General features: G+C 34.9%; 1 protein-coding gene across 2 annotated transcripts in view; it reads left to right on the top strand.

Annotated features, from left to right (window-relative positions):
* The window catches only part of LOC149534985 (uncharacterized), a 115,924-nt gene extending 91,824 nt beyond the window's left edge, over window positions 1-24,100 (top strand). For both annotated transcript variants that reach the window (XM_089807204.1, XM_089807205.1), the window contains 11 exons: window positions 4,715-4,782; window positions 7,444-7,545; window positions 7,867-7,956; window positions 8,057-8,131; window positions 8,221-8,253; window positions 8,385-8,465; window positions 22,771-22,839; window positions 22,926-22,997; window positions 23,082-23,150; window positions 23,247-23,425; window positions 23,553-24,100. In XM_089807204.1, the coding sequence (XP_089663330.1) occupies window positions 4,715-4,782; window positions 7,444-7,545; window positions 7,867-7,956; window positions 8,057-8,131; window positions 8,221-8,253; window positions 8,385-8,465; window positions 22,771-22,839; window positions 22,926-22,997; window positions 23,082-23,150; window positions 23,247-23,425; window positions 23,553-23,574 (860 nt within the window). In that variant the 3' untranslated portion in view covers window positions 23,575-24,100. The remainder of the gene's footprint in view (window positions 1-4,714; window positions 4,783-7,443; window positions 7,546-7,866; window positions 7,957-8,056; window positions 8,132-8,220; window positions 8,254-8,384; window positions 8,466-22,770; window positions 22,840-22,925; window positions 22,998-23,081; window positions 23,151-23,246; window positions 23,426-23,552) is intronic.
* Window positions 24,101-24,806: the final 706 nt, after the last annotated feature.

Here is a 24,806-nt window from a genome sequence, read left to right on the forward strand (position 1 = left end):
TAGAGCAACTTGTCATTATTTAGCAGATAAGGTTATCCACAAAATAATAACAATCCGAGATTTCACCCTCTTCGCTTCATGCTTCTCATGAACTTCACATTTGAGGTGATACAGTACAAGGTAGGGGAGTCTCAAAAGGAGATGACCTAGCCCCTGGCAAATAACCACACAAGAGAAGATAAATAATAACACAGGGATTTAGATCCAAAATAATACCAATTCTCATAATATAATCATAAGATTTACATTCAACATGCTCAACTGTAAGGCCTTTTGGGTTATGGTCAAATACATAAACAATTACAGTAATAGTAAGACCTTGCAAGATCCAAACTCCTAGCTAGTCCATACCCACAATATGGTAGAAAACCCCAAGAAGAATCTAAACTTGTGCTCGCAAGCCACCAAGCAACCTTCTTGTTTTCCAAGCCACACTAGCTACTAGCTCTGCCAAACTTCCCTCCTCTTAGCTACTCCATGTTGAACTGAATGACTCTAGACATCACAAGATCATCTACTTATACTAAACTAAGCCACAAGTCGGCCTAGCAAGTTACATTAAATAAATACTCTCATTAAATAAACACTCAAGCATTAAATAAAAGAAATAACTAAATACTTAGGACAAGCCCCAAGTTTACAATGCCATATGATAACATCAAAGTATGCGTCCTTAGGCATAGGTCCACGTGCCATCCAACAACTCAAATCCAAGAGAGCATGAGCCAACTCCCATGGATCGAAGTTCACGAAAACAATCTCCAAAGTTTTGTCCAGGCTACCATAAGCCATCAAAACAGCTCTAACTCCAATACGATTACTCCAATCGTTGTGCACACTTAGGACAAGGTTGCCCAATATGTCTTGAACATAATCCTAACCGCGTGGACCATGATTCCACAAAATCCAAGCTTACTGGTCCTGCATGCAGGATTGCTGACTACCCCAAGATGCTCTTGCATCAGAGGGCCAGGTGGAGGGAAAATACAATTGCAATTTCTAATATCAAAGCAATCAAGGGTGGAGATATGCATTCTAATAGTCTCCATATGCCCTTGATTTGAACTGTTCAAAACTTTTGAACATGGGGATGAGCACAAAAATGTCGATTCCACCAACATTGCAAGTCCAAACACAATTATAGCATAGTGATGACACCCAACAACACTTGTCAGAGAAAGCAATCCAATGATTTATAACTAGTGAATTCCACTCTAGTCGTATCATTTCTTGAGCTCTGCCTATTAGTTATCTTCGACTGCTGTTTGGTCAGTAATCTATCTTTACTTGGGAATGTTTGTTGTTTCTTTAGGCAATGCATGGATTGGACTCTATTCCCTCGCCCTCCAGATAGCCAAATAGATAGTTTAGGGCCGCCTCCCATGCATATATATAGGAAAAGTACCATCTCTATATTCAGAGTTCTTGGCGTCCTTATGCATTGTGATATTTCTTGCAAAGACATAAATTTAGGATTAATTCTCAATGAAAAATTATCATGAAAACCTCTTAAGGCCAAACAAAATGTGGTTAATTTCATAATGACATTTTTTACTACGCCAATCTTATATTACAAACTTAGAAGATTTTGTGCGTCGTCGTTATTATTCGTGATGGGGATAAATGAATATAGGAAGTAATTGAAATGCCTTACATGTTTTCAATTTGAAAATAATCTCGCTGATTTCTGCGTGGACTGTATGAGTGCTTACGTGTATTTTAAATTATGAATAAAATGCATTTGCAAAAATAATTTTTAATTTAATTTAAGGATTGATAATTTTATCGTTGGCTTTGATTTTATTATTTTGTTTTGCATTATTGTTTAAATTTAATATTTATTTAATTCATGAACTACTTTTATAAATTTTGATATAATTTGATAATGATCATTTTAAAAATTAAAAAATATAAATAAGTTTACAATTTTTATTTTATATTTAAGATTATGTTAAATCATAAAAATAAATAAATTTTAAGATACAAATATACCTAATTTGTTTTTGGTAGATTTTAAAGTCTTTACAAGATTATGTCTAAATTTCAATCTAATGTTTTGTTTTGAAGTGTAATTTGAACAAATATCATTTATAATTTAAGAAAACATTTATTTTATCATTTAATTTCAGAAAACATTTATTATTCAAGGTTTTGTTTTGAATTGTAATTTGAACAAATATCATTTGTAATTTGAACATTTATTATATTATTAAAACCAAACATTCACAATGCTCACCTTTGCATGTAAATATGTTTTAGGAACAATCTGTTCGAGCACATCCACAATAATAAAAACTCCATTTTACAACAAATGTTTATTAACTTGTTTTTTAATTTTATTTTTAAAATATGAATCACCAACAACACAAGGCAGGGACTCAAGCTCTGCTAGAGCTCTTGTTTCCTTTGAAGCTATGTTTACTGAATTGTCAGTATAATATATAAGAGTGTGGTGAGTTGGAATGCCCCTCATTCTTCTTTATACAGCTACAAAGTGGAGCTTTAAACGTTCAACCATCTCCTATCATCATTGTCTTGGCCCTTGGGATGTAAGAATGCATATCAAAGTTAGGCAGGGGTCCCATGGGAGTGGCTTGGGCTCTATCTTTGTGGAGCGGGTGGCTCCATGGAGGGAAGATTTCTGCCATTTGTCAATCCTACTCTTCATTTCCCACCAAAAATGAAATAATCCCACTAAACAAATTTACGAAGAAATATATATTTTTTATTTTCAAAATTCATTAGACAATCATCTTCCTTGAATTTAGGGGCTAATTTTTAAAGCGGATTCACATATAAATCCATAGGACCTCTTCCCTTTTAAAATATGCCTACAAAATTTCTGCAGCACCTGCTCTACTTTTAAGGAAGTGGGTGCCCATGGGACCCCAGCCTTAGTAAATTCTCTGCTAGAAGATTCAAATGTTGATTGCAAATCTATTTCAGAATGTTAGGAAATCTGAGAAGCTAAAGACTTGCTGATTCTTGTTCTGGTTTTACTGCATTTCACATGCCATGTTTACTTGTTTCTTTTGTTCATCGATGGGATTTTGGTAAACATTCAATCTATATAAGTCATACACTTCCAATTTTGTAAAATTTAGTCTCAATTATGTTAAATAGTTTGAAAATTGCAGTAGTTAACTTAGTAAAAAGCACACAGCTAGGACGTGAGTCTGTGATATTAGAAACATAGATGTTTGAAGATCTAAAGGATATCTATCTTAATAGTTTGCAAGCACTTTGTGGAGATTGAGTTGATTCAAGGTAAGCTAAATGAAGGTATGCCAAGATGATGTCCCATTTCATGTTGTGTAATGTTATTTTAGATTTCATGCCAAATTTGGAGGGTGCTCTTTCATCACTATGTAATAATGTATACAATTGTGAGGCAGCGAAACCAAAACTTTGAATGAGGTTTGAAGAACTGTTGTGATTTGTACTGAATTGGTGGGAGTAAACATGATGTATGATCAGGTGCATATCTAGATTAAATAAAGTGTGAAAGTCTTGTACTAAGCTCAAAATGTTAGAATATTAACAACAATTGTAGTTGAATCCCGATAATAGTTCTACTGCGCATGAGCTCAAATAGTAATAGGATAGGTGAACTCCTGGGAAGTCCTGATGCTTCACCTCTGTGAGAGTCACCTAGATGAAATGGGTGCTAAGTGTTCCATTCATTTTCATGAGAGATGGTTTCTTGTGAACCACTCCTCATGAAGCATGGGTAATGGGTTTGACTTGAAAAACTGCACAGCTGAATCCTGATAGTAATATCACAATTTGACTTTCTGCAGAAAAATATCTCCTACTTATCAACAATTAAAGTTTTTGGTTAGACACATGTTGCTTATCTGTTACAGTTAGTCAACCAATAGGGTGGGTGTCTATCAACATTTATGGATTTAATTGGAAGGTTCAGACCTTTGGTTATAGTTTTCCTGTAGAGCATAGCTTCATATTTATTATTTATTCCTATTCTTTTCTCAGTGGTTCAATTTGGTCCATGAATTAATATTGTACTATGTGAGGATGCAAGATCTCAGAGTTATTGGATCTGCTATGTTTCTGATTTCTCAGATATACATCTTGCAGTATGGTCAGTGTTACCTGGGAGCGTCCTGATGAATATGATTGAATACCATAAAAAATTACAGAGGTTAATGTTTCAGACCTCTTGTTAGTGTCCACACTAGCAAGTTCACACAATCGTATGAGCAAAAGTTTCTGTTTTTTCTTGATACTTGAATTTCCTTAAAATCACATACTACGAAAGTGCTACTTAATGTTATTTGAGTTGATACATTGCAAATTCCTCAAGTCTCTGCATTTCAGTTTGATGAGGAGTCTCTTGTTGGATCTGTCTCAATGCAGATTAGTTCTGATTCAATCTCTGCGTATTAGCTGGATTTTGACATTTGTTGAAATATATTAACTTAGTTAAAACTCACGTGGATATTTTAACTTTACATTGCAAAATGTTGCCAATATAAGTTCCCTCTATGCCTATAAAAAGCTTCCAAATAAATCTTTCAGTATGTCATATGAGTTAAAAGGCCCGTCATTGAAAAAGACCTTTCTGAAGACAATAAGATACATCTAACAATAAGATTCATCTATATGCAGAAGGCAGCAGAATTGTTTGTAAAGTTTCTTTTCCCTTTGAACTAGGTGGATATATTCTTCATTTTATTGCTGTATGCTTGTGTAGGTGCCACTACTTATGCAGCACCTGTTATCATAGTTGGAGTTGCAGGTTATGGATTCATTTGGTGGAAGGTTGGTTTAAATCTTTTTGTGCTTCATCTGGCATTCTGGTGGTTTTACTATGTATAATCTAGTGTTTTAACTTTTGTGGTTGTTTGAAATTTAACATCTTGTTATGCTTAAGACTTGAGGCTTTGTGCTATGACTATTTAGTCTTAAATATAAATGTAGAATTCTAGTAGAAATATATATAATTTTTTTTTCTCATGATTACCTATCTCATTCTATTTGACATTCTAGCACAGTTACGGAAAATGTGCTTTTGTCCATGTCATGGTAAAGGTTTTTGATAAAATTAAAGATAAACTTCACAATTAATGGAAGAGAACAACACTAAGTTGGTGGTGTCCAAAGATACTAACACAGCTTCTCATAAAATTGTATGTGAATGATAATAGAATACATATGAATCTTGCCACTTGATATGTTGGAGACAGATTTTATATGCACACCATTCAAGATAAATTTGTAGGTGGGATCATATTTCCAAGGTATCTGATGTTATCAGTTTTCTGTGATGAATACTGTATACAATTATCTTTACCCTGCACGATAGCAAGTTCAAACTTGTGATACCAATTGTAATGTCCCCTATAGAAAGGCTACTTGTTTCCCAATAATTATAAATTTAGCACACATTTTTAACCATTATTACGTATTAAGCTTAGTTGCCAATTCAGGATGCGAATATTTAATACCACTCGATGACTAATGGAAAACATCAATACAAGGTAATGTAATACACAGCCATCGACATATTTCAGTCTGCCATACGCTTCTCATACGATCAGTAAGTTCTGTGCATATATCTATATATATTCGATCATCTGAAGTTGATCTGCTCTCAAGAGAAGCTTATGTTTACTATTGTCAGCATCATTGAATTGAAAGGAAAGTAATTCTAATATATATCACAGTTTCAAGAAAGAAGTTGAGTAAATACTTAAATCAGTATAGTGTTTCAACCAATATTAGTTAGTTTCTATCTCCACCAAATCGATCTTATAAATAACAGCGGGATTTTCTTGCCTTGCTAAAAGATTATTATTTACAATGAGCTCCCTCTTTGTAGAGGAAAAGTGTTGAGAGAAAGATGGAGAAAGAAGGGGAAAACCCTTAACCACCTTGACTTATTCTCTAACAAACTCCTAACTAACTTTGATTTAATCAAAGTTGCATGGCTGGTATGCTTGCAACCTGATTACATGTTACAACTTTGCACAATATGTCTTGTTTTTCCATTACATGTAATATGTCAATTTAAAATCACAAATGCCCAATGAAAATATTCTAAGCACATGACAAGACATAACTTCTATTACATCATCCTTTTTGGTCTTCACGCTGCTAAAGGAATACTTTATTCATGACAGGCTTAGGTTTGGTGGAAGCGTCTTGAACCAGAATATGAATATGCATTCTTAATTATTTCGTTAAGTGTTAGTTGTCTATTTGTTTTGAAAGCATTCTCTGCTTGTAATTATTCTTTCACCTCCTTGTAGGCTCCATTATGGTCATCCTTGCCCTGTGTCCCTCTTTCTTCTTTGCATGCATGATTGGAGGAAAAACTCAAAAACTCAATTTTTTGGGAGCATTGCATATAGAGGATAGCTCGAAACTCATGGGATGGCGAATGGATGCAAATGGTTGAGCTAAAAAACATGCGTTCTTGTGGTGGAACAACCAAAAACGGATTTTTGGAATGTGAAAGCATACGCAAACATCAATGATATTACATGGCAAATGCATGGAAAGACATCCACTTATAATGAGATATTGTGTTTTCATTAAAACTAAATGCCCAAGCATGTGCAAGCAACCGCCATCATGATTCGTCCTGTGTAATCATGATTTAAATTTGTAAACAATTTATGTCAGATAAGTGGACGAGGTCATTTATGGCATTTTAAGCTCAATCATTGCAGATATTGTGAAATATTTAATTGTTTCCGAATTTGTGTGCAGTCTGTCTCCCTAACCATAGGAGTTAAAGCGCAATTTGGACTAGTTTAGAATTGCGTATATATATTTGATCTGTCACGTCTCAATTATTAAACTGTTTATAGTTTATGTGCATAAAACATTATAAAGTTGTACATTTTAATCTTCATTGTAGTTGACTTTGTTGCCTGAATAAGCTAAAGCATTGGTTTTCTTATCATTGAAGTATTCGATTTATATTTGATGTTAGAAAATCTATAACATCCTTCTTACAAGCATCAAATCCATTATTTACAAATATTATACAAAACATTTATTTAATTCTAACACTTAGCATCCAGTTTCACTTTAATTGAGTTAAAGGACTTTTGCCAACCAAAGAGCTCTCCAAAGCTTAAATTTGCTTTAGAAAAGCTCTAAACCAAGTGATGAGGTTCGAGGAGGTGGTCTACCCGCCTAGGTGTAGTGGAGCTTGAAGTGTAGGGTAATCAAGGTGATTCTCGTTCGTTGGCCAGAACTGATTGTGGAATCCTATCGGAGAAGTGGCAGGCTCTTGGATTTCCACTTTGTAGTTTGGGAACCAACACATAACATTGCCCAAAATTCAATCTGTAGACTTGATTTTACCTGATGCTTTCTTGAGTATAATAATTGTTAGCATTTTGTATAGCTCTTTTTAAATTTTGACAGAAGAGCATTACAATTGGAAATTATTTTATTCTTATCTGTCAGGGTTGGAAGCTCTCTGATATGATGTTTGCTACAAAACGCAGCCTCTCAGATGCATGTGTGAGTGTTGGTAAACAGCTAGAACAAGTTTCCGCATCTATTTCGGTGAGTCTTCTTGTTTTTGATCTAAAAGTATTTTTACAGTGTACTAACTACTTGTCTAGTTGGTTAATGTTGCCATTCTATAATACAATTTATGGTGAAAAAATGCTGAACCACAGTAGCAATATGCAATTTCATAACATTGATGCCCTCTTATCTGTAGTTTCTGATTCCTTTCACAAGCAGAAAACTAATAGATGAGTTCTTGAATGTCTTTTAACTTTTACATCTGAATCATGTAATTAGTGCAGCTGTTTAGTTTTAAAATATTTTGGTCAGTAAGATTGCGAAATTTTATTTTTCCCACTTTGCATGTTTTTGTAGGCAGCAAAAAGGCACTTGTCTTCAAGAATTGATCGTGTTGATAACAATTTGGATCAATGTGCCGAGTTGAATGCTGCTACTAAAGATGAGGTCTAAAGTTGGTCTCAGATATATTTTATCATAAAATTACACTACCAACCTCTTAATTACTTCCCAGTTGTCGAAACATCTCATGCACTGCATTCTGTAGGTATTTAAGCTTCGTGGAGATATGCAAAACATTGGCTTTGATGTTGAATCTGTTCAACGTGCTGTCCAGGGTTTGGTAATTTCATGTCCGTTACTGCTCTTTTCGGGGATTATTCTACCTTGTCTTTTTGTTTATTCTAAACTATTACTTATTTTTGTCTATAGGAATTCAAAATTGGCCGCATAGAAGATAAACAGGTATAAGTTGTATTTGCCAGCATACAAGGAAGTACCACAATTTTGGAATTTCTTACAGTTAAATATGTATTCAGATTATTTTCCGTCTAAAATACTATTGTAAGAGATGTTACATGGAAATGCTCTTGCAGGATATGACAAATTTAGGTGTGTATGAATTATGTCAATTTGTGCGTGGTTTTGAGGAGAGGAAACAAGCAGAGCATGTCCAGGTAGGCAGTTAATTATGAGTATCTTCAAAACAAACACGAGAGCTTGTATGCCATATTACTTTGGAAGTTCTAATTATAGATGCTAATATTGACAGTTGATAACCTCATTTGATGCTTATTGTATGTTGATTGAAGTTGTTAGGTTGTAAACAGATTAGTCTGGGATGTTTTCTTCATTGATACTTTTTTTTCTTGTTTTTCTTTAACATGATTTTCTAGAATCATGTCTTGGGTATGTCTGATTTTTTTAATGTCTATTTTCAATTCTATATTCTATTATTTAGATTTGTGCAATTTTTTTTATTCCTATGTAGCAATTTTGTTAATCATTCTCTTCATGTTGGTTCTTTTTTAGTCCAGCTTCCACAAACTAATATTATAGATAATGATATTAGAGGAGAGAAAAGGAGGAATGAGCTTCACTTTTTACATCTATCGTATCTGTCCTTATCTTCTGAACTGTATAAATTTTGTTGTTAACTAACAAAGCATTCCATGGTTCAACTATGGTCAATATATACCTTATGTTCCTGTGGATGCAAAATGGCTGAAACCACTATTCCATGAAATCTTGGATAACTAATAGTACTAGTAGATAACATCAGGTCCTTTAGCATTGCTATTCAAGATGTACTAGATCCCAATAACACCATTAAATTGTCAATAAAAAAATTGATAGTGGTCAAATGGTTCAACCTAGTGATGCAACTCAAGATTATTGACTAGAATGGAATACAAATTCCTTGAATGACACTATAAGTTCATTTGTTTTGCCACATTACCCCCCATTTCAACAACTTTATTACCTCCATACACCCAAAACAAAAATCATTGAATGCTATGGGGGGTAATGTGGTGAAAACTTGGCTGTATAAGACAACTCTTGCTTAGTAATAGGAGTATCACTTATAGCTTGAAGAACAAGACAATCATAAAGGCTTACTTTATAACTCTAAAATCATATTTGCTCAGATATGGTCAGTATTGATGTGATACCACAGTCCATACTATTATGAGTTGTCCGAAACAAGACAAAATCATTCAAAGAGATGTACAAGTTCCTCTACAAACAACAGAAAGCTCTTAGCTGCTAGCTTCAAAAATATTGCATAATGGGTGGTTCATGTATGCAAGAAAGTCAACGTGAGTACATACATATGCATAGACTTAGAAACATCAAGGCTACATGCTCAAATGATGATTTCACACTACCCTATATTTATTCCATAGTGAACTTTATACATAGATATAAGATACAATCACATAAATTTTGTTGCACATTGTTGGGATTAAGTTGTCTCAATCTTAGAGTTGTAACATGCTATTATTTAATTATTTATTTCACCCACTTTGGAGATTTAGTGGACTAGTGTCATTGGTTGCTATGTTTGTACTAGGACAATTTCTTTTATTTACTATGTTGAATACTAGTTTGGTGGAAGAGTCATGGAGATTTATAGTGTACCCTTGTTACATCCCATTTTTTTTACTTAATTTAAATATAGCCATTGAGGTTCACATGAAATAAGTTGATAGTTAAATTGGTTATAATCCTGTGAGATGATAAGATGGTTAGTCGTTATAATTTCATGTGAACATAACATGCTTGTTGATTATTTATCATGAATTTAGGGAATTGAAAAGGCAGCTAGCTGTAATGATTATTTATAACTTGTTATGATAATATGATTTAATTGCGGAGAATTTCCTTGCAGGAAACATGTCGAAGGGGTGGAAGCATTGTCAGAAAAGAATTAAGCTCAGGAGCATCACCATCACTGGGTAGAGGGGTCAAGGACCTAGTGACTTGAAACAAGATACATCTGTGGGACTTGCATGAGCTATTTAAATAAATAATTTGAAAAACATAAATAATTGAGTTAAAATATAAAACGTACCTCCAAGGATTTTTAATGATCTTTTACCATATTTTTATAATAGAAATATCTATATATGTACATATAGATATAAAAATGAAATGGCACGATTATATTATAAAAATTTAATAAGTGATGCCACCTCATTAATATATTCACATGTACATTTATATATAATAATAATAATAATAATATTTAAGATATAATGATATATTCGAATTATAATCTTCCAACTCTATTTTTTCCATTTTAATATTCTTTGCTTTTAACAGATTAACACTTGGCATGAAAATCAATTTAATATTTGGCAATTCGAATTCTCTTATAATCTTTAACCGGTGGAAGCCAAGAAGTCATGGCTTGCTCTTCAAATGGAAGTCGTGAGGGAGGCGGACAGATATCTTCATTCTTTCATTCATCTGACTACCTTTTAGAAGATCGGCTTCCTTTATCAATCCCGACTTCCCATTAATTCTGTCTTCTTTGCACATAGTTTCCGGCTTCATTCTCCATTCGAAATCTCTGCAATTTATGGCAGCATCTTTCTTGTTTCAGTCTGCCGTATGTATCACTCTTATTGAGGATTGATATAATATTGTGGTTATGCCTGAAGGAAAAGGAAAGAAGTGTAGATACAAAATTGTTTAGCAAGTTCCAGACACCCAACTTTTATATATTTCAAGCACTGACTTCCATATGTTTCAAGCACCCGTCTTTTCCATGATACCAACCACAAATCAAGAGCAACATTTATACTGGGAACCAGCGTTTAAGGCAGGATGTTGAACTTTCAGAAAACACCATTCGCCTTATAGACATATCAGGGTATGTGATTAACCCAAAACCAAACATTGCAATGTAACTTCTACCAATTTGCTACAGTATTTCTGATTTATATGGCAATATGCTACAATACTTATCATGATAATATCTGGTTGATATTACAAAATTAACTCTTTTTAAAATAGATTAGATCATGGCAAGTGATAACCAAGTAACCATAGTATGGATCCATAAATCGTTATGCCACTGGATATTAGAATTAAACAATCAATTATAAAATCTTTAAAGAACATAATCATGTAATCACAAATTGTGAAATGTTGGATATATGTAATCTTCCTGAATATTTGACAGAGCCGTCTGCTTTGAGATTCCGAACACTTGGGACTCAACCGGTTGTATAGCCAAGGGTGAAGAGGTGAGAGAAAGGAATCTGCAATAACATGAACAATATCAGTTATAACATAACAATGTTTATCATTTTTAAAAGGAAACATTTAATAGCTCATGCATGATTCTGTTATTGTAACTCCTACTGTCAAGTCAAGTGGTGTGTTTAAATACCAGGATGCTCAGTAGATGACAAATGTTCCAAGTCCAATTTCGGGTAGGGAGGGCTTTTCTCGTTGGAGATTGTGTGGGGAATAAGTTAAGGTCTGAGGTTGGGTGGTTAAGCCCTTGACAATGTTTCACCTCTCCCCAAGTGGTCAGACGTACAACAGAAAAAGATAAGCTATACATTCAATTGTTTGTTGGAAACAGGTACTTTTACTTTTATGATGTATATGCAAGACTAAGGTAAGATTATTTGAGTTATATCATTGTTACAGTTATTTTACATTCAGTTGCGAGAGATAGATTTATCTGATGGATTGTTATATCAATCTTTAATTTATATGAATAATAATATAAGCATATCTTCTAATCTTAAGTTATTGCCATAGTTAAGCAATCAAAAGGAAATGAATGATACAGTGGTATGTGATGCCCTAAATGATACAGTGGTATCTGAAGCCCTAATTGATATAGTAGTATCTGATGCCCTAAATGATTCAATGTAATTGAAGCCCTAAGTGATATAGTGGTATCTAAAGACCTAAATGATCTAATGGTAATCGATGCCTTAATTGATATAGTGGTATCTGATGCCCTAAATGATTCAATGGTAATTGAAGCCCTAAGTGATATTGTAGTATTTGAAGCCCCAAATGATCCAATGGTAATCGATACCCTATTTGATACAGTGGTATGTGATGCCCTAATTTTATATAGTGGTATTTAATCGTCATTTGATTTTTGATATAGCAGTATTGGATGGAAATCGTTATATGATATTGTTATAGTAGTATTTGTGGATTGATCTGGGTGATACCAGAAGCATCCCTACAATGATTTCTTGGTTCAATTCCATGGTATGTGGATTTTAATTTTTATATTAAAATTCATTGATGGTTTTTTAAGTTCTTAGTTGAGAAATTTTGTCTAACTGATTTTAACCATCAATCTCTTTCATATGAACGAAACTGATTTAACTGTCTTACTATGAAAATGAAGTAATAATTGTAGTTCTTTGAATATGTTAGTTGTTAGTTAAGATCCGGGAAAATTGATTGTTACAACCTTGGGGATGTGTCTCCCCTCTATCCTTAAGGTTCCAAGAATGAGGACACATCTGAGATGTGGGGATGACACCCCTGTGGTACCACCATTTTTTGCTTTTGTTGTTGGAAATGTGGGGACACCCTGACATTCTTGGAACATTGAGGGGTGCAAGCTGATGCGTCCCTCAAACATCTCGGGTATGCCTAAATTTTCTTATTCATTTCTTGTTTTATTTTCTAAATTGGTTTAGATTTTATTTTGCAATTTAGAATTTTAGTTTGTTAAAATAGAGTTCTTTTTCTTAATTTTAAAGTAGGGCAAAGATTGAAACTATGATTTTTGATTTTTTTTTCTAATTTCATTTTGTGAAATGCAATGTGAAAATGATCTCCCAAAGTCATGAAATGAATACGGATGAGATGAAAATTCATTCTCATAGTGCAAGCCAATTAGAATCTGAACTTGAGCATGATGATGAACCTAGTGAGGGGGTTGAGCATGGGTCAAAATGGTTTGGGAGCATCAAAAGAGTTAATGCACACTTCTTTTGGCCAAGAAAAGGTGTGGGAGCATGTGAATTTTAGGAGGATAAAAAGCTGCACCCTAGAATTGAGTTCAACAAGCTTTGAGGTGTGCTAGATGACTTGGGAATTGCAATGCCTGCTACCTTGTCTAGTAGGCAACATGTTCAAACTACTCAACAGATGCAAGGGCAGCCACATATTTCTACTCCTAGATCACATCAAAGAGCAAAAACATCGTCAAGATCAGCCTTAGGGCCTTCATTCGCCTATACTTCTATGGCTGAATCACAAGAAGTCAGGGGAAACACAAGATGCAAACACATGATCGCATAGCTGAGTAATTTAATGTGCACATGAGAGATTATATAGATGATTACATTGGCAAGTTCTTTTTGCCAATAACATCCCATTTCATGTAGTTCAATTTGCTTATTATAAGGAGATGATATCGATGGTGACAAAGTGGATGACCATCGCTTGTGCCACTAGGTGAGTATATGTTGAGGATCATGGTCTTGGATAATAGTTATGCCAAGATCAGGTTATTGATGGAGACGATTAGGGCTTGTTGGGAGAAGTTTGGATGCAACATAGCTATGGGTGGGTGGACGGATATTGGACACAGTCTACTAATGATATCATAATTATATTAGAGCTATTAGATTTCCACAATCCATGAATGCAGTGCTAAGTTTTTGGATTAGATTTAGTAATTTTTTCATGTCATCTCGAATCACACAGTGATCCATCATCATTTTTACATGCTCATAGGGCCTATTCTTTCTCAGGTTGGTTGAATGTTCAGGGCATCAAAAGGATGGTGATTTTCAATTTGACATTCTTCAGACAATATTGAGGAGATTGGACTACAAAAATGTGGTCCAAGTAGTGACAGATGTAGTACATGTGTAGAGTTGCAGGGAAGCTTCTTGAAGCAACATAGAGACATATTTCATGGACTCCATGTTGTGTGCATGCCATGAATAATGCACTCAAGGACATGGGGTAAGATTGAGTGGATTAGAGGAGTGGTCAACAATGTGAGAGATGTACAATTGTATGCATGCAACCACTTCACTTCATATGCACCCTTTAAGAGCTTTGCGAAGGAGCTTTTGAAACTAGTTAAGACTAGATATGCATCTTATTTCATTCTTTTGGAGAGAATGCTTGAGTTGCAAGAGCATCAAAAGAGTTAATGTACACTTCTTTTGGCCAAGAAAAGGTGGGAGGGCCATTGCAACTCATGCTTATGACAAATGCGTTAAATTAGTGGGATGGGGCCAGGGCATACCAAGAGTGAAGGGTGAAGGAGATAGTGACGAGTGATGCAAAATACATAGTCTCTATCGTCACTCTAGTTTTCCAGGTCATCAAATATGGAGATGGGGATGCGTCTAACCTTGGAGAGGCATATGAGTGCATCGATTCTATACTTGGCTAGACGAGGGTGGTAGTGCAAGAGAAGGACCCACTTTAGCATTCTACAATGAGTACATGCAGCCTATTATTCAGTGTAGACGAGACAACCTAATAGTGCCTTGCACATGGCTGCTTATGCATTAAATCGTAAGTTGTACATGCCTAGGCCTTGTAGAGTTGCACCTATTCAAGATGATGTGTGTAAGAACCCCAATTAGTTCTAACTTTGACAAATATTGGATTTGTTTTAATTTTGGATGTTTGACATTTTGTCAAACACTTTGCATGAAACCTTTCTCTTTCTCTCTTTTATTTTCAGATTGCTTTTGCTTGCTTGGAATGATTTGAAATGAAGTTTAAATACTTGCAAATGATTACTAAGATATCTAGGCCAAGAACTAAAGTGCAAATGCAATCCTTTGTCTTATTGAATGCATGCATATGCCGATTTGACAGTTTGAATTTTTATGTAGTATTGAGTATTCTAATTTCTAATTAGTAACTCGTTATTGAAAGCTTCAATGTTCAAGTATTTAGTATTTGATATTAAAGTTAAATAGTCTTATTCACTCTTTTCATGATTAGCATTTTGAGTACTATATGTATGGTATACAGTATATACACCGCTCCTCCCGCAGCCACACCCTCCTGCTATCCCAAATTGAGGGCCTTTTGTTCCCCCATCTCGAAAACCTGTCCACCTATTTAGACGCCTCTCCACTTAACGACAATGTAACTATGGAGATCTATTATTTGGTAGCTAACCTTCTAGTGGGTTTACTTTTGACAAGTGATGTGAGGTAGGTGTAGCATATGACAAGACGATTGTTATAGGGGTGTCATGAGTTAGTGCTGTGGAAAGTTGCTATTTGCAAGGTGTCGTGGAAATGGCAATTTTTTTTTCACACTACTCACCTTTTGTTCATGAGTTGGTTTTTGAAACTTTGAAGAGCCTCTTTCCACTAATGTACAACTCTATAAATGTGCGCTTCTTAGTATATTTTGTATGATAGGTTGAAAAATTCCAAAGAAGTTGTTTTGTGAGAGAATTTTCTCTAGAGTTCACTTTTTCTCTATGCTCTATGAAGTTTTCAGGATGGGGATGATCTAGGGTACAAGGACGTGTTTCCAGTACAGGTATGGGTCGAAGCCAAAATTTAGGAGACACAACCTCAGGGGATAATGATTGGTTGCATAGTTTTTTTAAAAAAAATATAGAGACAACTAAAATATGCATAACATAACAAATTGAATTAACAAAATAAAAATACTAAGTAGTCTCATATATCATAAATTGTTGCAATATATATGGCATAAATGTAGCAGAAATGCCCAAAGGCTCCAATTATCATGGATGAAATCAAATAACGTAAATGATAAACAGTAGTAGTAAGAATCAAGATTCAAAATCCATAATGTATTTGTAAATGTTAAATAATAAATTCCATTGCCAAATATATGGCAAGGTATCCTCTATGAATCTAAATGTACGTCTAAATCGAAATCAGCTTCATCATCCTCTGAGTCAATGGTAGCTATTGGCAGAGGGTCCTCATCCAATGGAAGCCCAACCAATTCTAGAGGCATGTCATTTTCCTCAATCTGCATAGTATCCTCGGGATTAACATCTCAATGTAGTGCTGGAGTTTGACAATATTGAGGAGTTTGTCAATCTTGTAGGTGAATACATTGTGAGAAACCACTACCTTCTTTGATCGTTTAGACGAAAGGTTGTTCCTCTTAACTAATTGGATGAAACTATATGTGGACCAATCCCTTTCTGCAACAAAGGAACTCAAAACCTGTGAAAGAGGACAAATGACAAAAACTCTCAACTTAGGTGCATCTCTACCATGTCATGTCCAAGTAGGCTCCCTTTAAGCTAATGTAGCTCTATCTATCTTGGCCTTAGACCTACCAGTTGTTGGACCACAAAGATTGGTGAAGTCAAGCCATTGCTCTCAAAGAAAAACTAGCATCTTTGTCATTATACATTTTTGTAAGGGCCTTTAAGAATCCCTCCTTCACCTATGTGAACAAATAAAAAATATTAATATATTAAATTAGTAAGATTACCAAATGTTAACTAAATCAATAATAAATCATGATTAATAACATCAATAGCATTTAAATTAAAATTAATAATGAAAACTTAAATCTTGCTGCCATATAACAGCAATAGCATTTAGAAATTAAAATTTGAATTGAAAACTAAAACGAAATAGTTGAGATTTTAGAATTGAGACTCACCTCCTGATCCCTAGATAGAGGCACTCTCCCATGTCTTGGTGCATAACATTTAGGATTGACATCATAGACTGCCATATGAAGTGGAGTCTTCATAATGTTCCATCTCATCACAATGGACTTAAGATGCTCCTCTTAAGGTACTAAATTGGGATCCTTGGCATGAATAACATGCTTGATCTGCCCAACCATGCTATCAAAAGTCTCATAAATCTCTCCAAAGCTAGGAGAGTCAGCATCAACATATCTAATGACTACCACAATAGGTTGAATGAAGGAGCAAATGTAACTGAAATGCAAGCTAAAAATCATAAATGATGAAATCAGCAAAAGCTAAAAATTAGAGAACTTTTTTTCAAATAAGAAAATAACAATTATTAATAATAATTTATTTAAGGTTCTTACCTCATTGTGGTCCACCAATAATCATTCAAGATTTTTTGTTTCACACTTCTTTTGTCCGAGGTGCTTGATTCATGCCACCTATTCCACGCCTTATGACCACCATAGATTGTAATGCCTCTTAGACCACAAGCATCCTCTGCAACAAAACAAAGTAGTTAGCATATCTAGTCTCCACAGGCTTGACGAATTCTTTCTTTGAAAATGTCTTAAGTAATGCAAGAAATGTGTGATGATTGCAAATAAACATTTGCACATCTCTAGCCTCACATACCAAAGCCTTAATCCAATCAATTCTACCAATGTCTTTCAAGGTGTTATTCAATGCATGTACACAATTTGGGGTCCAAAATATGTCTATAAGTACTCTCCATCATCAATCCGACTTACACACACACACTTGGGCTGAATCAGTGACTATTTGCACAACATTTTGAGGTCCAACCTCTTCTATAGCATTCTTCAAAATCTAAAATTGAAGGGATGCATCTTTTTCTTTCCTTGTGCAATCAATAGCTCTAAGAAACTAAGAGCCTGCTGTGGTAGTGACGATAATATTGATGAGTGGCTGATGTTTGATATCGGTCCACCCATCCATGATGATAGAGCATCCATTAGTCATCCATGTTTGTCTCATATCCCCCATCAAAATACTTTTGAATACTCTTTTGTCAAGGATGGTTGTGTGTAGTTTTGTCTCTCCAGGTGGTACAAATGATGGATCAGCAGCATATATATCTTTGCACATTTGCTTATAAAATGAGGAAAGTGTCACATGGTATGGCATGCCATGAGCAACGAGGAACCTACTAATAGATTCTTCAGCCTTCTTTTTTGCAGCCACATTAAACAAATCAACAACACTAGTATCTCTTTTGGTCTTCTTTCCCTTTCCTCTACTAATAGTGGTTGTGTTTGTGAGGGCTGTTCTACTCATAGGCATAGTGGGTTGCACATTCTCTCTTGGACTCCCCTATTTTCAACCCTTCCCCCTCCATGTGTAATCTAGTGGCTTCTCTTTTTTCCTTGTGTGATCAATTTACATCGTTTCACCCCTTATCCATTTATCCATGAAAGATGGCAATACACTCGAGCGAACCTCCCAAAATAATGTTTTTTTACATATATTGCACTCCCATTCCCTACTACCCTTGTATTTTTATTTATCCTTGTTCACTTTTGTGGCTAATTGCAGGAGAGGTTTCTTTGGGTCAAATGGGGCTTTGGCATATTTATAGAGGGCTTGGGAAGGATACTCAAATGGATTTGGATCTGAGGTCACTGCTTTTGCATCTTCTCTTTGTGCATCCACATTAATTGAAGCCCCTATGGTTACCCTAGACCTTTTTCTTTGTGATCTATGAGTTTCTTCCATAACTTCCATGCTATGACTAGCACTACTTACCTCATACTCACTCACTACTGATGCTCATGTTTTCAGATTTTGCAATGTGATATAGTGCTGCAAGTAATTGAAAAGAAAAAGATATTTCAATGTTTCCTTCAAAATGCCCTCTCTATGTGATGAAAGAATTGGAAAATGACAACAAATAGCTACAAAGTTTGAAATAAACAAAAGGAAAATGAAATACATGCCTGGAAATGAAGATGATATGAATGGGAAACCCCCCTTTGCAACTCCAAAATTGCAATCTTGGCTCACGGTGATTGCCGCTCTATGCTTTACTCTTCCTCTTAGCAAGTCTGATTAAACTACAAATGAGGAGAAAAACTTGTAATGTTAATGTTTTGATGCTCAAAATAGGGTTTCACATGTTTTACAAATCACTAGAAGCCATGTGGGGCCTGTTGTTAAAGTAAAAAATTGAAAAAATAGTTTTTATGGCCTTTTGACGCTTTCCTGCCCCCATTGGGAAATAGGGGATTGTAGCTGTTTCAAGGAGACACAAGGGACGAGATTGCCACACACGGGATAGATTCCCATTTCTCCGTTTTTGACTGCTTTGGTTTCGGTGTTTCGGGTACCGTTTCCGGTCAAGGCAATTTGGGGGACAACATTGGGGATGGGAAAAATCCATCCTTGTGTCCCCGTTCTATCCTCGGTACGGGAACAAGCCAAAAAAGGTTGGAGATGTTTCCGTGGAGTAATGCTTTTTCTAGAATTACTTGTGAAGGATATTGGCTCTAAGATTGTATTGTAATTGTTATTGTTGCTAATTAGTTATACGATTGAGCTTGGGATTTTGGAGGGTGGTTTTTTTTTCCTGTAAAAATTTTGCTTGAAAATTTGGTGTTATTTTGTATGATAGGTCGGATAATTTTTGAGTTGTTACATGTGGGATTTGTTTCTAAGTTCTCTTTTACTAGAATTACTTGTGAAGGACATTGTCTCTAAGGTTGTATTTTAATTGTAATTGTTGCTAATTAGTTATAGAATTGAGCTTTGGCTTTTAAAGGGAGTGTTTTTTCCTGAATGGGCTTCCATGTAAATAGGGTGTTATGACTTAATTAGTTTAAATTTGAATTAATATTTGTTTGTCTAATTTGTAGCAGTTAAGGGGTTTGTAAGAATTTTTTCTACTTTACTTGGGCAAATATCTTGGCTTTAAAACCCCCATCCATGGACATGGAAATGATATGGGGACTTGGGGACGGCCAGGGGATGTCCCCTTCTTGCACCCAATTTGCCAAAAACCACTAGAAATGTTTCGGAATGTGGGGATGGCTTCAATCTTCTTTGGAGACGTGTGTTTGTACTAGGGACGACTAGGGATACTTGGACATCCCTTGACTGCTCTCAGGTCGGATAGGTGTCTTTGATGGGATAGACGATGTCAACACTTGATAAAACACAATTTTCTTGTATAAACTATTTCTTTTTTAATTTTAAAGTGGCCCCTGCTTGCAAGTTCAGCTTGACATTTTTATTACTGTTTGGTAGTTAATTCTTGCTATCAGGAATCTTGGATAATTATTGGGAAAAACTGATGTTTTAATAGTTTTGGGCTACATTCCATTAAGAATGTTGTTAGTCATGCTACATGTTGAAAATCATATAGCAGACTGTTTTGCAAGGTGTTAAGAAAGTATGAAAAGTGCATCACAGACCTTAAACTTGCATCTCTATGGCATTTGTGGCAATCATCAGTGCCGGGTTGGTTCTAGGTTGATTTGGGTCCTTTTTGGAAGATTTGGTGAATATTGGAGGTTGCACCATGGTGCATCTTGCTGTAACAGACCAATAGCAGACCTCTTTGTATTAATAATATAATATTAGTCCACTTACAATGAGTTGAAGTTGTAGTTTCAGGGGTGTAATCCCAAGTTGGATCATAGGGGAATGTAGTCTATAGTTAGAAGAGCGTTTTGAGTCATATACTTGATCCACTATCTATGGAAACCTATTGTGTAGTCAACATAAAACCTATGATAGTCAACTCCAACATAGATTCCAAGGCATTCCATATGAAAATTATTTCATGTATTGACACTATTGTTTGGATGATTATCTTCTAAAGTGAGTTTTACCTTAAATGTGTATCTTAACTATTCATATCAAACTCTAGTAGTGTATATCAATTTGGAAGCTAGGATATGTTCTTGTTGCTATTGATAATGAACTCTGAATTATGTTCTTGAGCATATTTCAATTTTGTATGTTATTATTTTACATAGCTAGACCATCCTAGGGAACGGGGGGGCAAGTTCCCGAGACAGGGGGACAAAAGATCCTTAATTTGGGGACGACAGGGGGGGACCGGAGGCATTGTATATATTATACACATGGTATTTAAAATGGTTTTTATTTTCCAATATAAGATATAAAGATGTAAAAGAGTAAATACTTGAACATTGCATTGAATTGGAACATCAAACATTGAACATAAATAGTCAATTCAGAAAATATTTAACACCAGCATGTCCCCCTATCCTCGGCGGAGGTGGTGGAATCTGGTGGCATCAATAGGGACAGGGTAATAGAGTCTTCAAGTCCCCGGTGCATGGGGCAAAAGGGTGGGGGATGTGTCCCCGTGTTATCATGTTATTTTAGTATTACATGCACATTGACAATGAATTCCAAATTAAGAATGCATATCGACTATTGAAATCTTTTATATTGAGGTTCTATGATGTTTAAAAAATAAAAGGCATGCTTTATCCATGTTTTCATATGAATTGGAAATTTTCCCTATATTAAATAAATAGCTGTCCCCAAACTTGACATAAAAATTTGCTGTCCCCTGCAATCCCTATCCTTAAAACTTGGGGTAACATTGAAGTTTGTGCATTTTCTCTCCTGTTGGATTTAGCATTTGGAAGTGTTTCTTTTGCATTTACTTCGTTTCAGATATAACCAAATTTGAATTGTCCTCAGAAACCAACGGAGACTATCTGCACCATCAAGTGGGGCACCTATATCTATGTAGTCTTATTGTTGGCCTCAAATGTGCCTCTACAACCTATTAGAGCACTACACATTTTTTAGACTTTATTCTTAACATTTTTAAGTCCCAGTAAATTAGTAATTATGAGAAAGCCATCTTCATCATACAGACATAATATTTGAATGCTTACAATGCATCTCTGGAGCTACATCCAAACAACTGCTAGAGTTCATCATTTCCAAGTGAAAGGGACTGGCGTGAATGCCTTAAAGATAAACGTCAGTATTGACTTGCCAGAACAAATAATCAGAAGAGTGATTTTGTTGTTCATGTCAATGATAAAGATGATGATGAAGATGACAAGGAAGAAAAGGACAATAATGATGAAGAGGAAACAAATGATGATAATAAAGATGACAAGGAGCAAGAACAGGAAGCTACTGAGGAGAATCTCCCTGAGATTGAGAGCATTGAGGAAACTGACCCTGAGAAGATTGCAAGATATTCAACTAGGGCCATTTATGTCGATACTAGATGGATTAGGGCACAATTTCACATTTTTCATCATTGCATTGATATGATTTGCTAAGCCCGAGAAAAAAATACTAATCTTTAAAAGTCCACACACAAGATGTAGTTTACAATGCATCTTTTGGAGATAATGTCCAAAATATTGCTAGAGTTCATGGTTTCCACACAAAGAATTAGCACAGATATGTCTAACAACCATTATTTTCTTTCCACATCCAACAATAATTAATGGCACATGTTTATCTGCTCCTAGAATTTACACACAGATAAATAAAACTAACCAGAGATAAGTGTATTTGGCTAATTAGATAAAATACTATATGCTTGTGCTTGCATATTTTATCTTATGTTTCAAGATTCTGCGAAAAGCGGCCTTATAAAGACAGCAAAAGTTGCTCATTTATTTTGTCTTGATTTTACCAATCTTGTTACTGTCAAATGATCTGTTTTTTGACTTCGATCTTGTACCTGAATCATCTCAAGCTTACTTTAGTCATTATTGAGTTTCCCAATATCTTTAATAAATGTTTCTGTCTATTATTACAGCTAATTTATCTGATTAATGTGTCAGATTTCATTCAGTTCCAAACAAGCTATAGAACACATTAACTCAACTTCGAGTCCTGTTTCATATCACCAGGTAATGAAAATTGGATTCATAGTGTTTGAAACTTTTTTCTTCCAGTTTCTTAAGTTTCTCTTTGCTAACATGATTTCATGCTTCAGGCATCTTCGTCTAGACCTCAGGTAGCCATAGAATTTCCAGATTCAGCATCAAGCTCTAGTTCATCTCTCAAGGTACAGTCTGAAACATGCTTTTTGTTGTGTTCCTTTTATTTTGAAATAAACAAGATTGCCTAATCAATAGTTTGCTTCTTTCAGGGGTCTTCCTCCAGCCCCAGGACTCCACAACATAGAATATCAGCATCATGTTCTGCTGGTGGTCTGAAGGTGTGCCATAACATCCAGTAGCATGTATTTAGAGTGTTTAACATTTTTTCTTATGCTCAGAGCTATTTTTAACTTGGTACATAGTTTGGATTTCAGGAGGTGCAAGGAATATCTGAGATTGTTGAACCTTCGAGTCCGCACATTTCGGAGACCAAAGAATGTGAAGCTGAACTTCAAAGTCACTTCACAAATCTGACTGCATTTGGAAGGAAAATTCCAGGATTGGGTGCAGCATTCTTGCAAAGATCCCGAAGCGTAACATGTTCTTTCAACAAGTAGGTATTTTTGGTTGAACTTTTTATGCTGAGTTTCTATCTTTAAAGGCTTCAAGGCTAATATCTTCGTTTGCTTATTGTGGCTTGCTCAAACATTGGGTATATGTTTCTTTGATGCATGATGCAGGGGATTGTCATCAAAGCCTTGACAAACATTCTAGTGGTTCCGTCGGCATCCAATTCTATAGATTGATATTTGAGAAGATTCACTCATGAAGTTAACTGAAGCTGATGGTTTTCACTACTCAAAGGGAACAGGATAATCAACTGTCACCTTGATTGGTTCAATATGAAAGATATCCATTCTTTATGGATATTTCTTTCCCAGAAGAAAAATAAATTTCATACAAACTATTTTCACGTCTTCTTCTACATGAAGCTAGGGATCTATTATTCTAAAACTTGGTTAGTTTTTCAGTGTCTCTCTTTATTGTAAATAATAAATTAAGTTGAAATGTTTACTTGTACAAGTATTTTTCTTGGTCATTCCCTTGGTGCGGACTATATGAATATTGTTTTGATAAGTAACTGTATTTCTTATATAGCTAACTAATTTCTTGCTCTTTGCTACCATCTGCTTTACTCAATGTTAAGTACGAATTGTTGTGACATGCATCAGCAAAAAATATTTTAACATGTATCCCTATATATTTGGCGGGATTCTTTAACCAGGCATATTCTCTTCAAAGCTATTTGAATATTTCAAACCATTTGATAGAGATTATGAAGCATTCATTATAATTTAGCCCAGCTTACATGAATAGAAACCTTGTGCAAGTTTTGCTTCAGCATGTTATTCTCTGAACATATTTTTATATTGTTATAGTGGTGTTATGATTGAAGCCAACAACTTACTTTCTTACTAAATAATTGTTATGACGTTTCTTGAATTAGAGGCTAACTCATCAATTCTAGGTATACGCTCTAAAGAATTACATGCCATATAATGAAGTGAAGATTTTATAATCAATTGAACCATAGTTTTTCTTATTCCATTCAGATTTCAGAAGATTATAGTTGCAGGTCAGCGCATCAATTTTTCAGTCTAGGCTAATCAACAAACCATAAGTTTCATGTTAATAACAGAGCTAAAGACATTTCTGCAGTGCACTCTTGAGGATATTATGCATTGAATGCCAAAAGGTCTTTAGTCTGTCTTTAAAAAGCACTAGTGGTTAATGATGCAAATTCTCATGCAGCAAAGGGTTATTATTGAGCATACATTCTACGAAACATGCACATTTTATTTGTTTTACTGACGTTGTTTGTGTGGTGTTGCCTACTTTCGGTGGTGCTCATATTGATTATTAATTCTTAGCTTCTGATTTCTTGGAGGATGAACAATATTGATAAACCTATGAGATTTATATAACAAAACCTC

This window comes from Cupressus sempervirens, chromosome 10 (assembly GCF_028749045.1).
Source record: "Cupressus sempervirens isolate cs-2001-9-10 chromosome 10, ASM2874904v1, whole genome shotgun sequence".
NCBI lineage: Eukaryota > Viridiplantae > Streptophyta > Pinopsida > Cupressales > Cupressaceae > Cupressus > Cupressus sempervirens.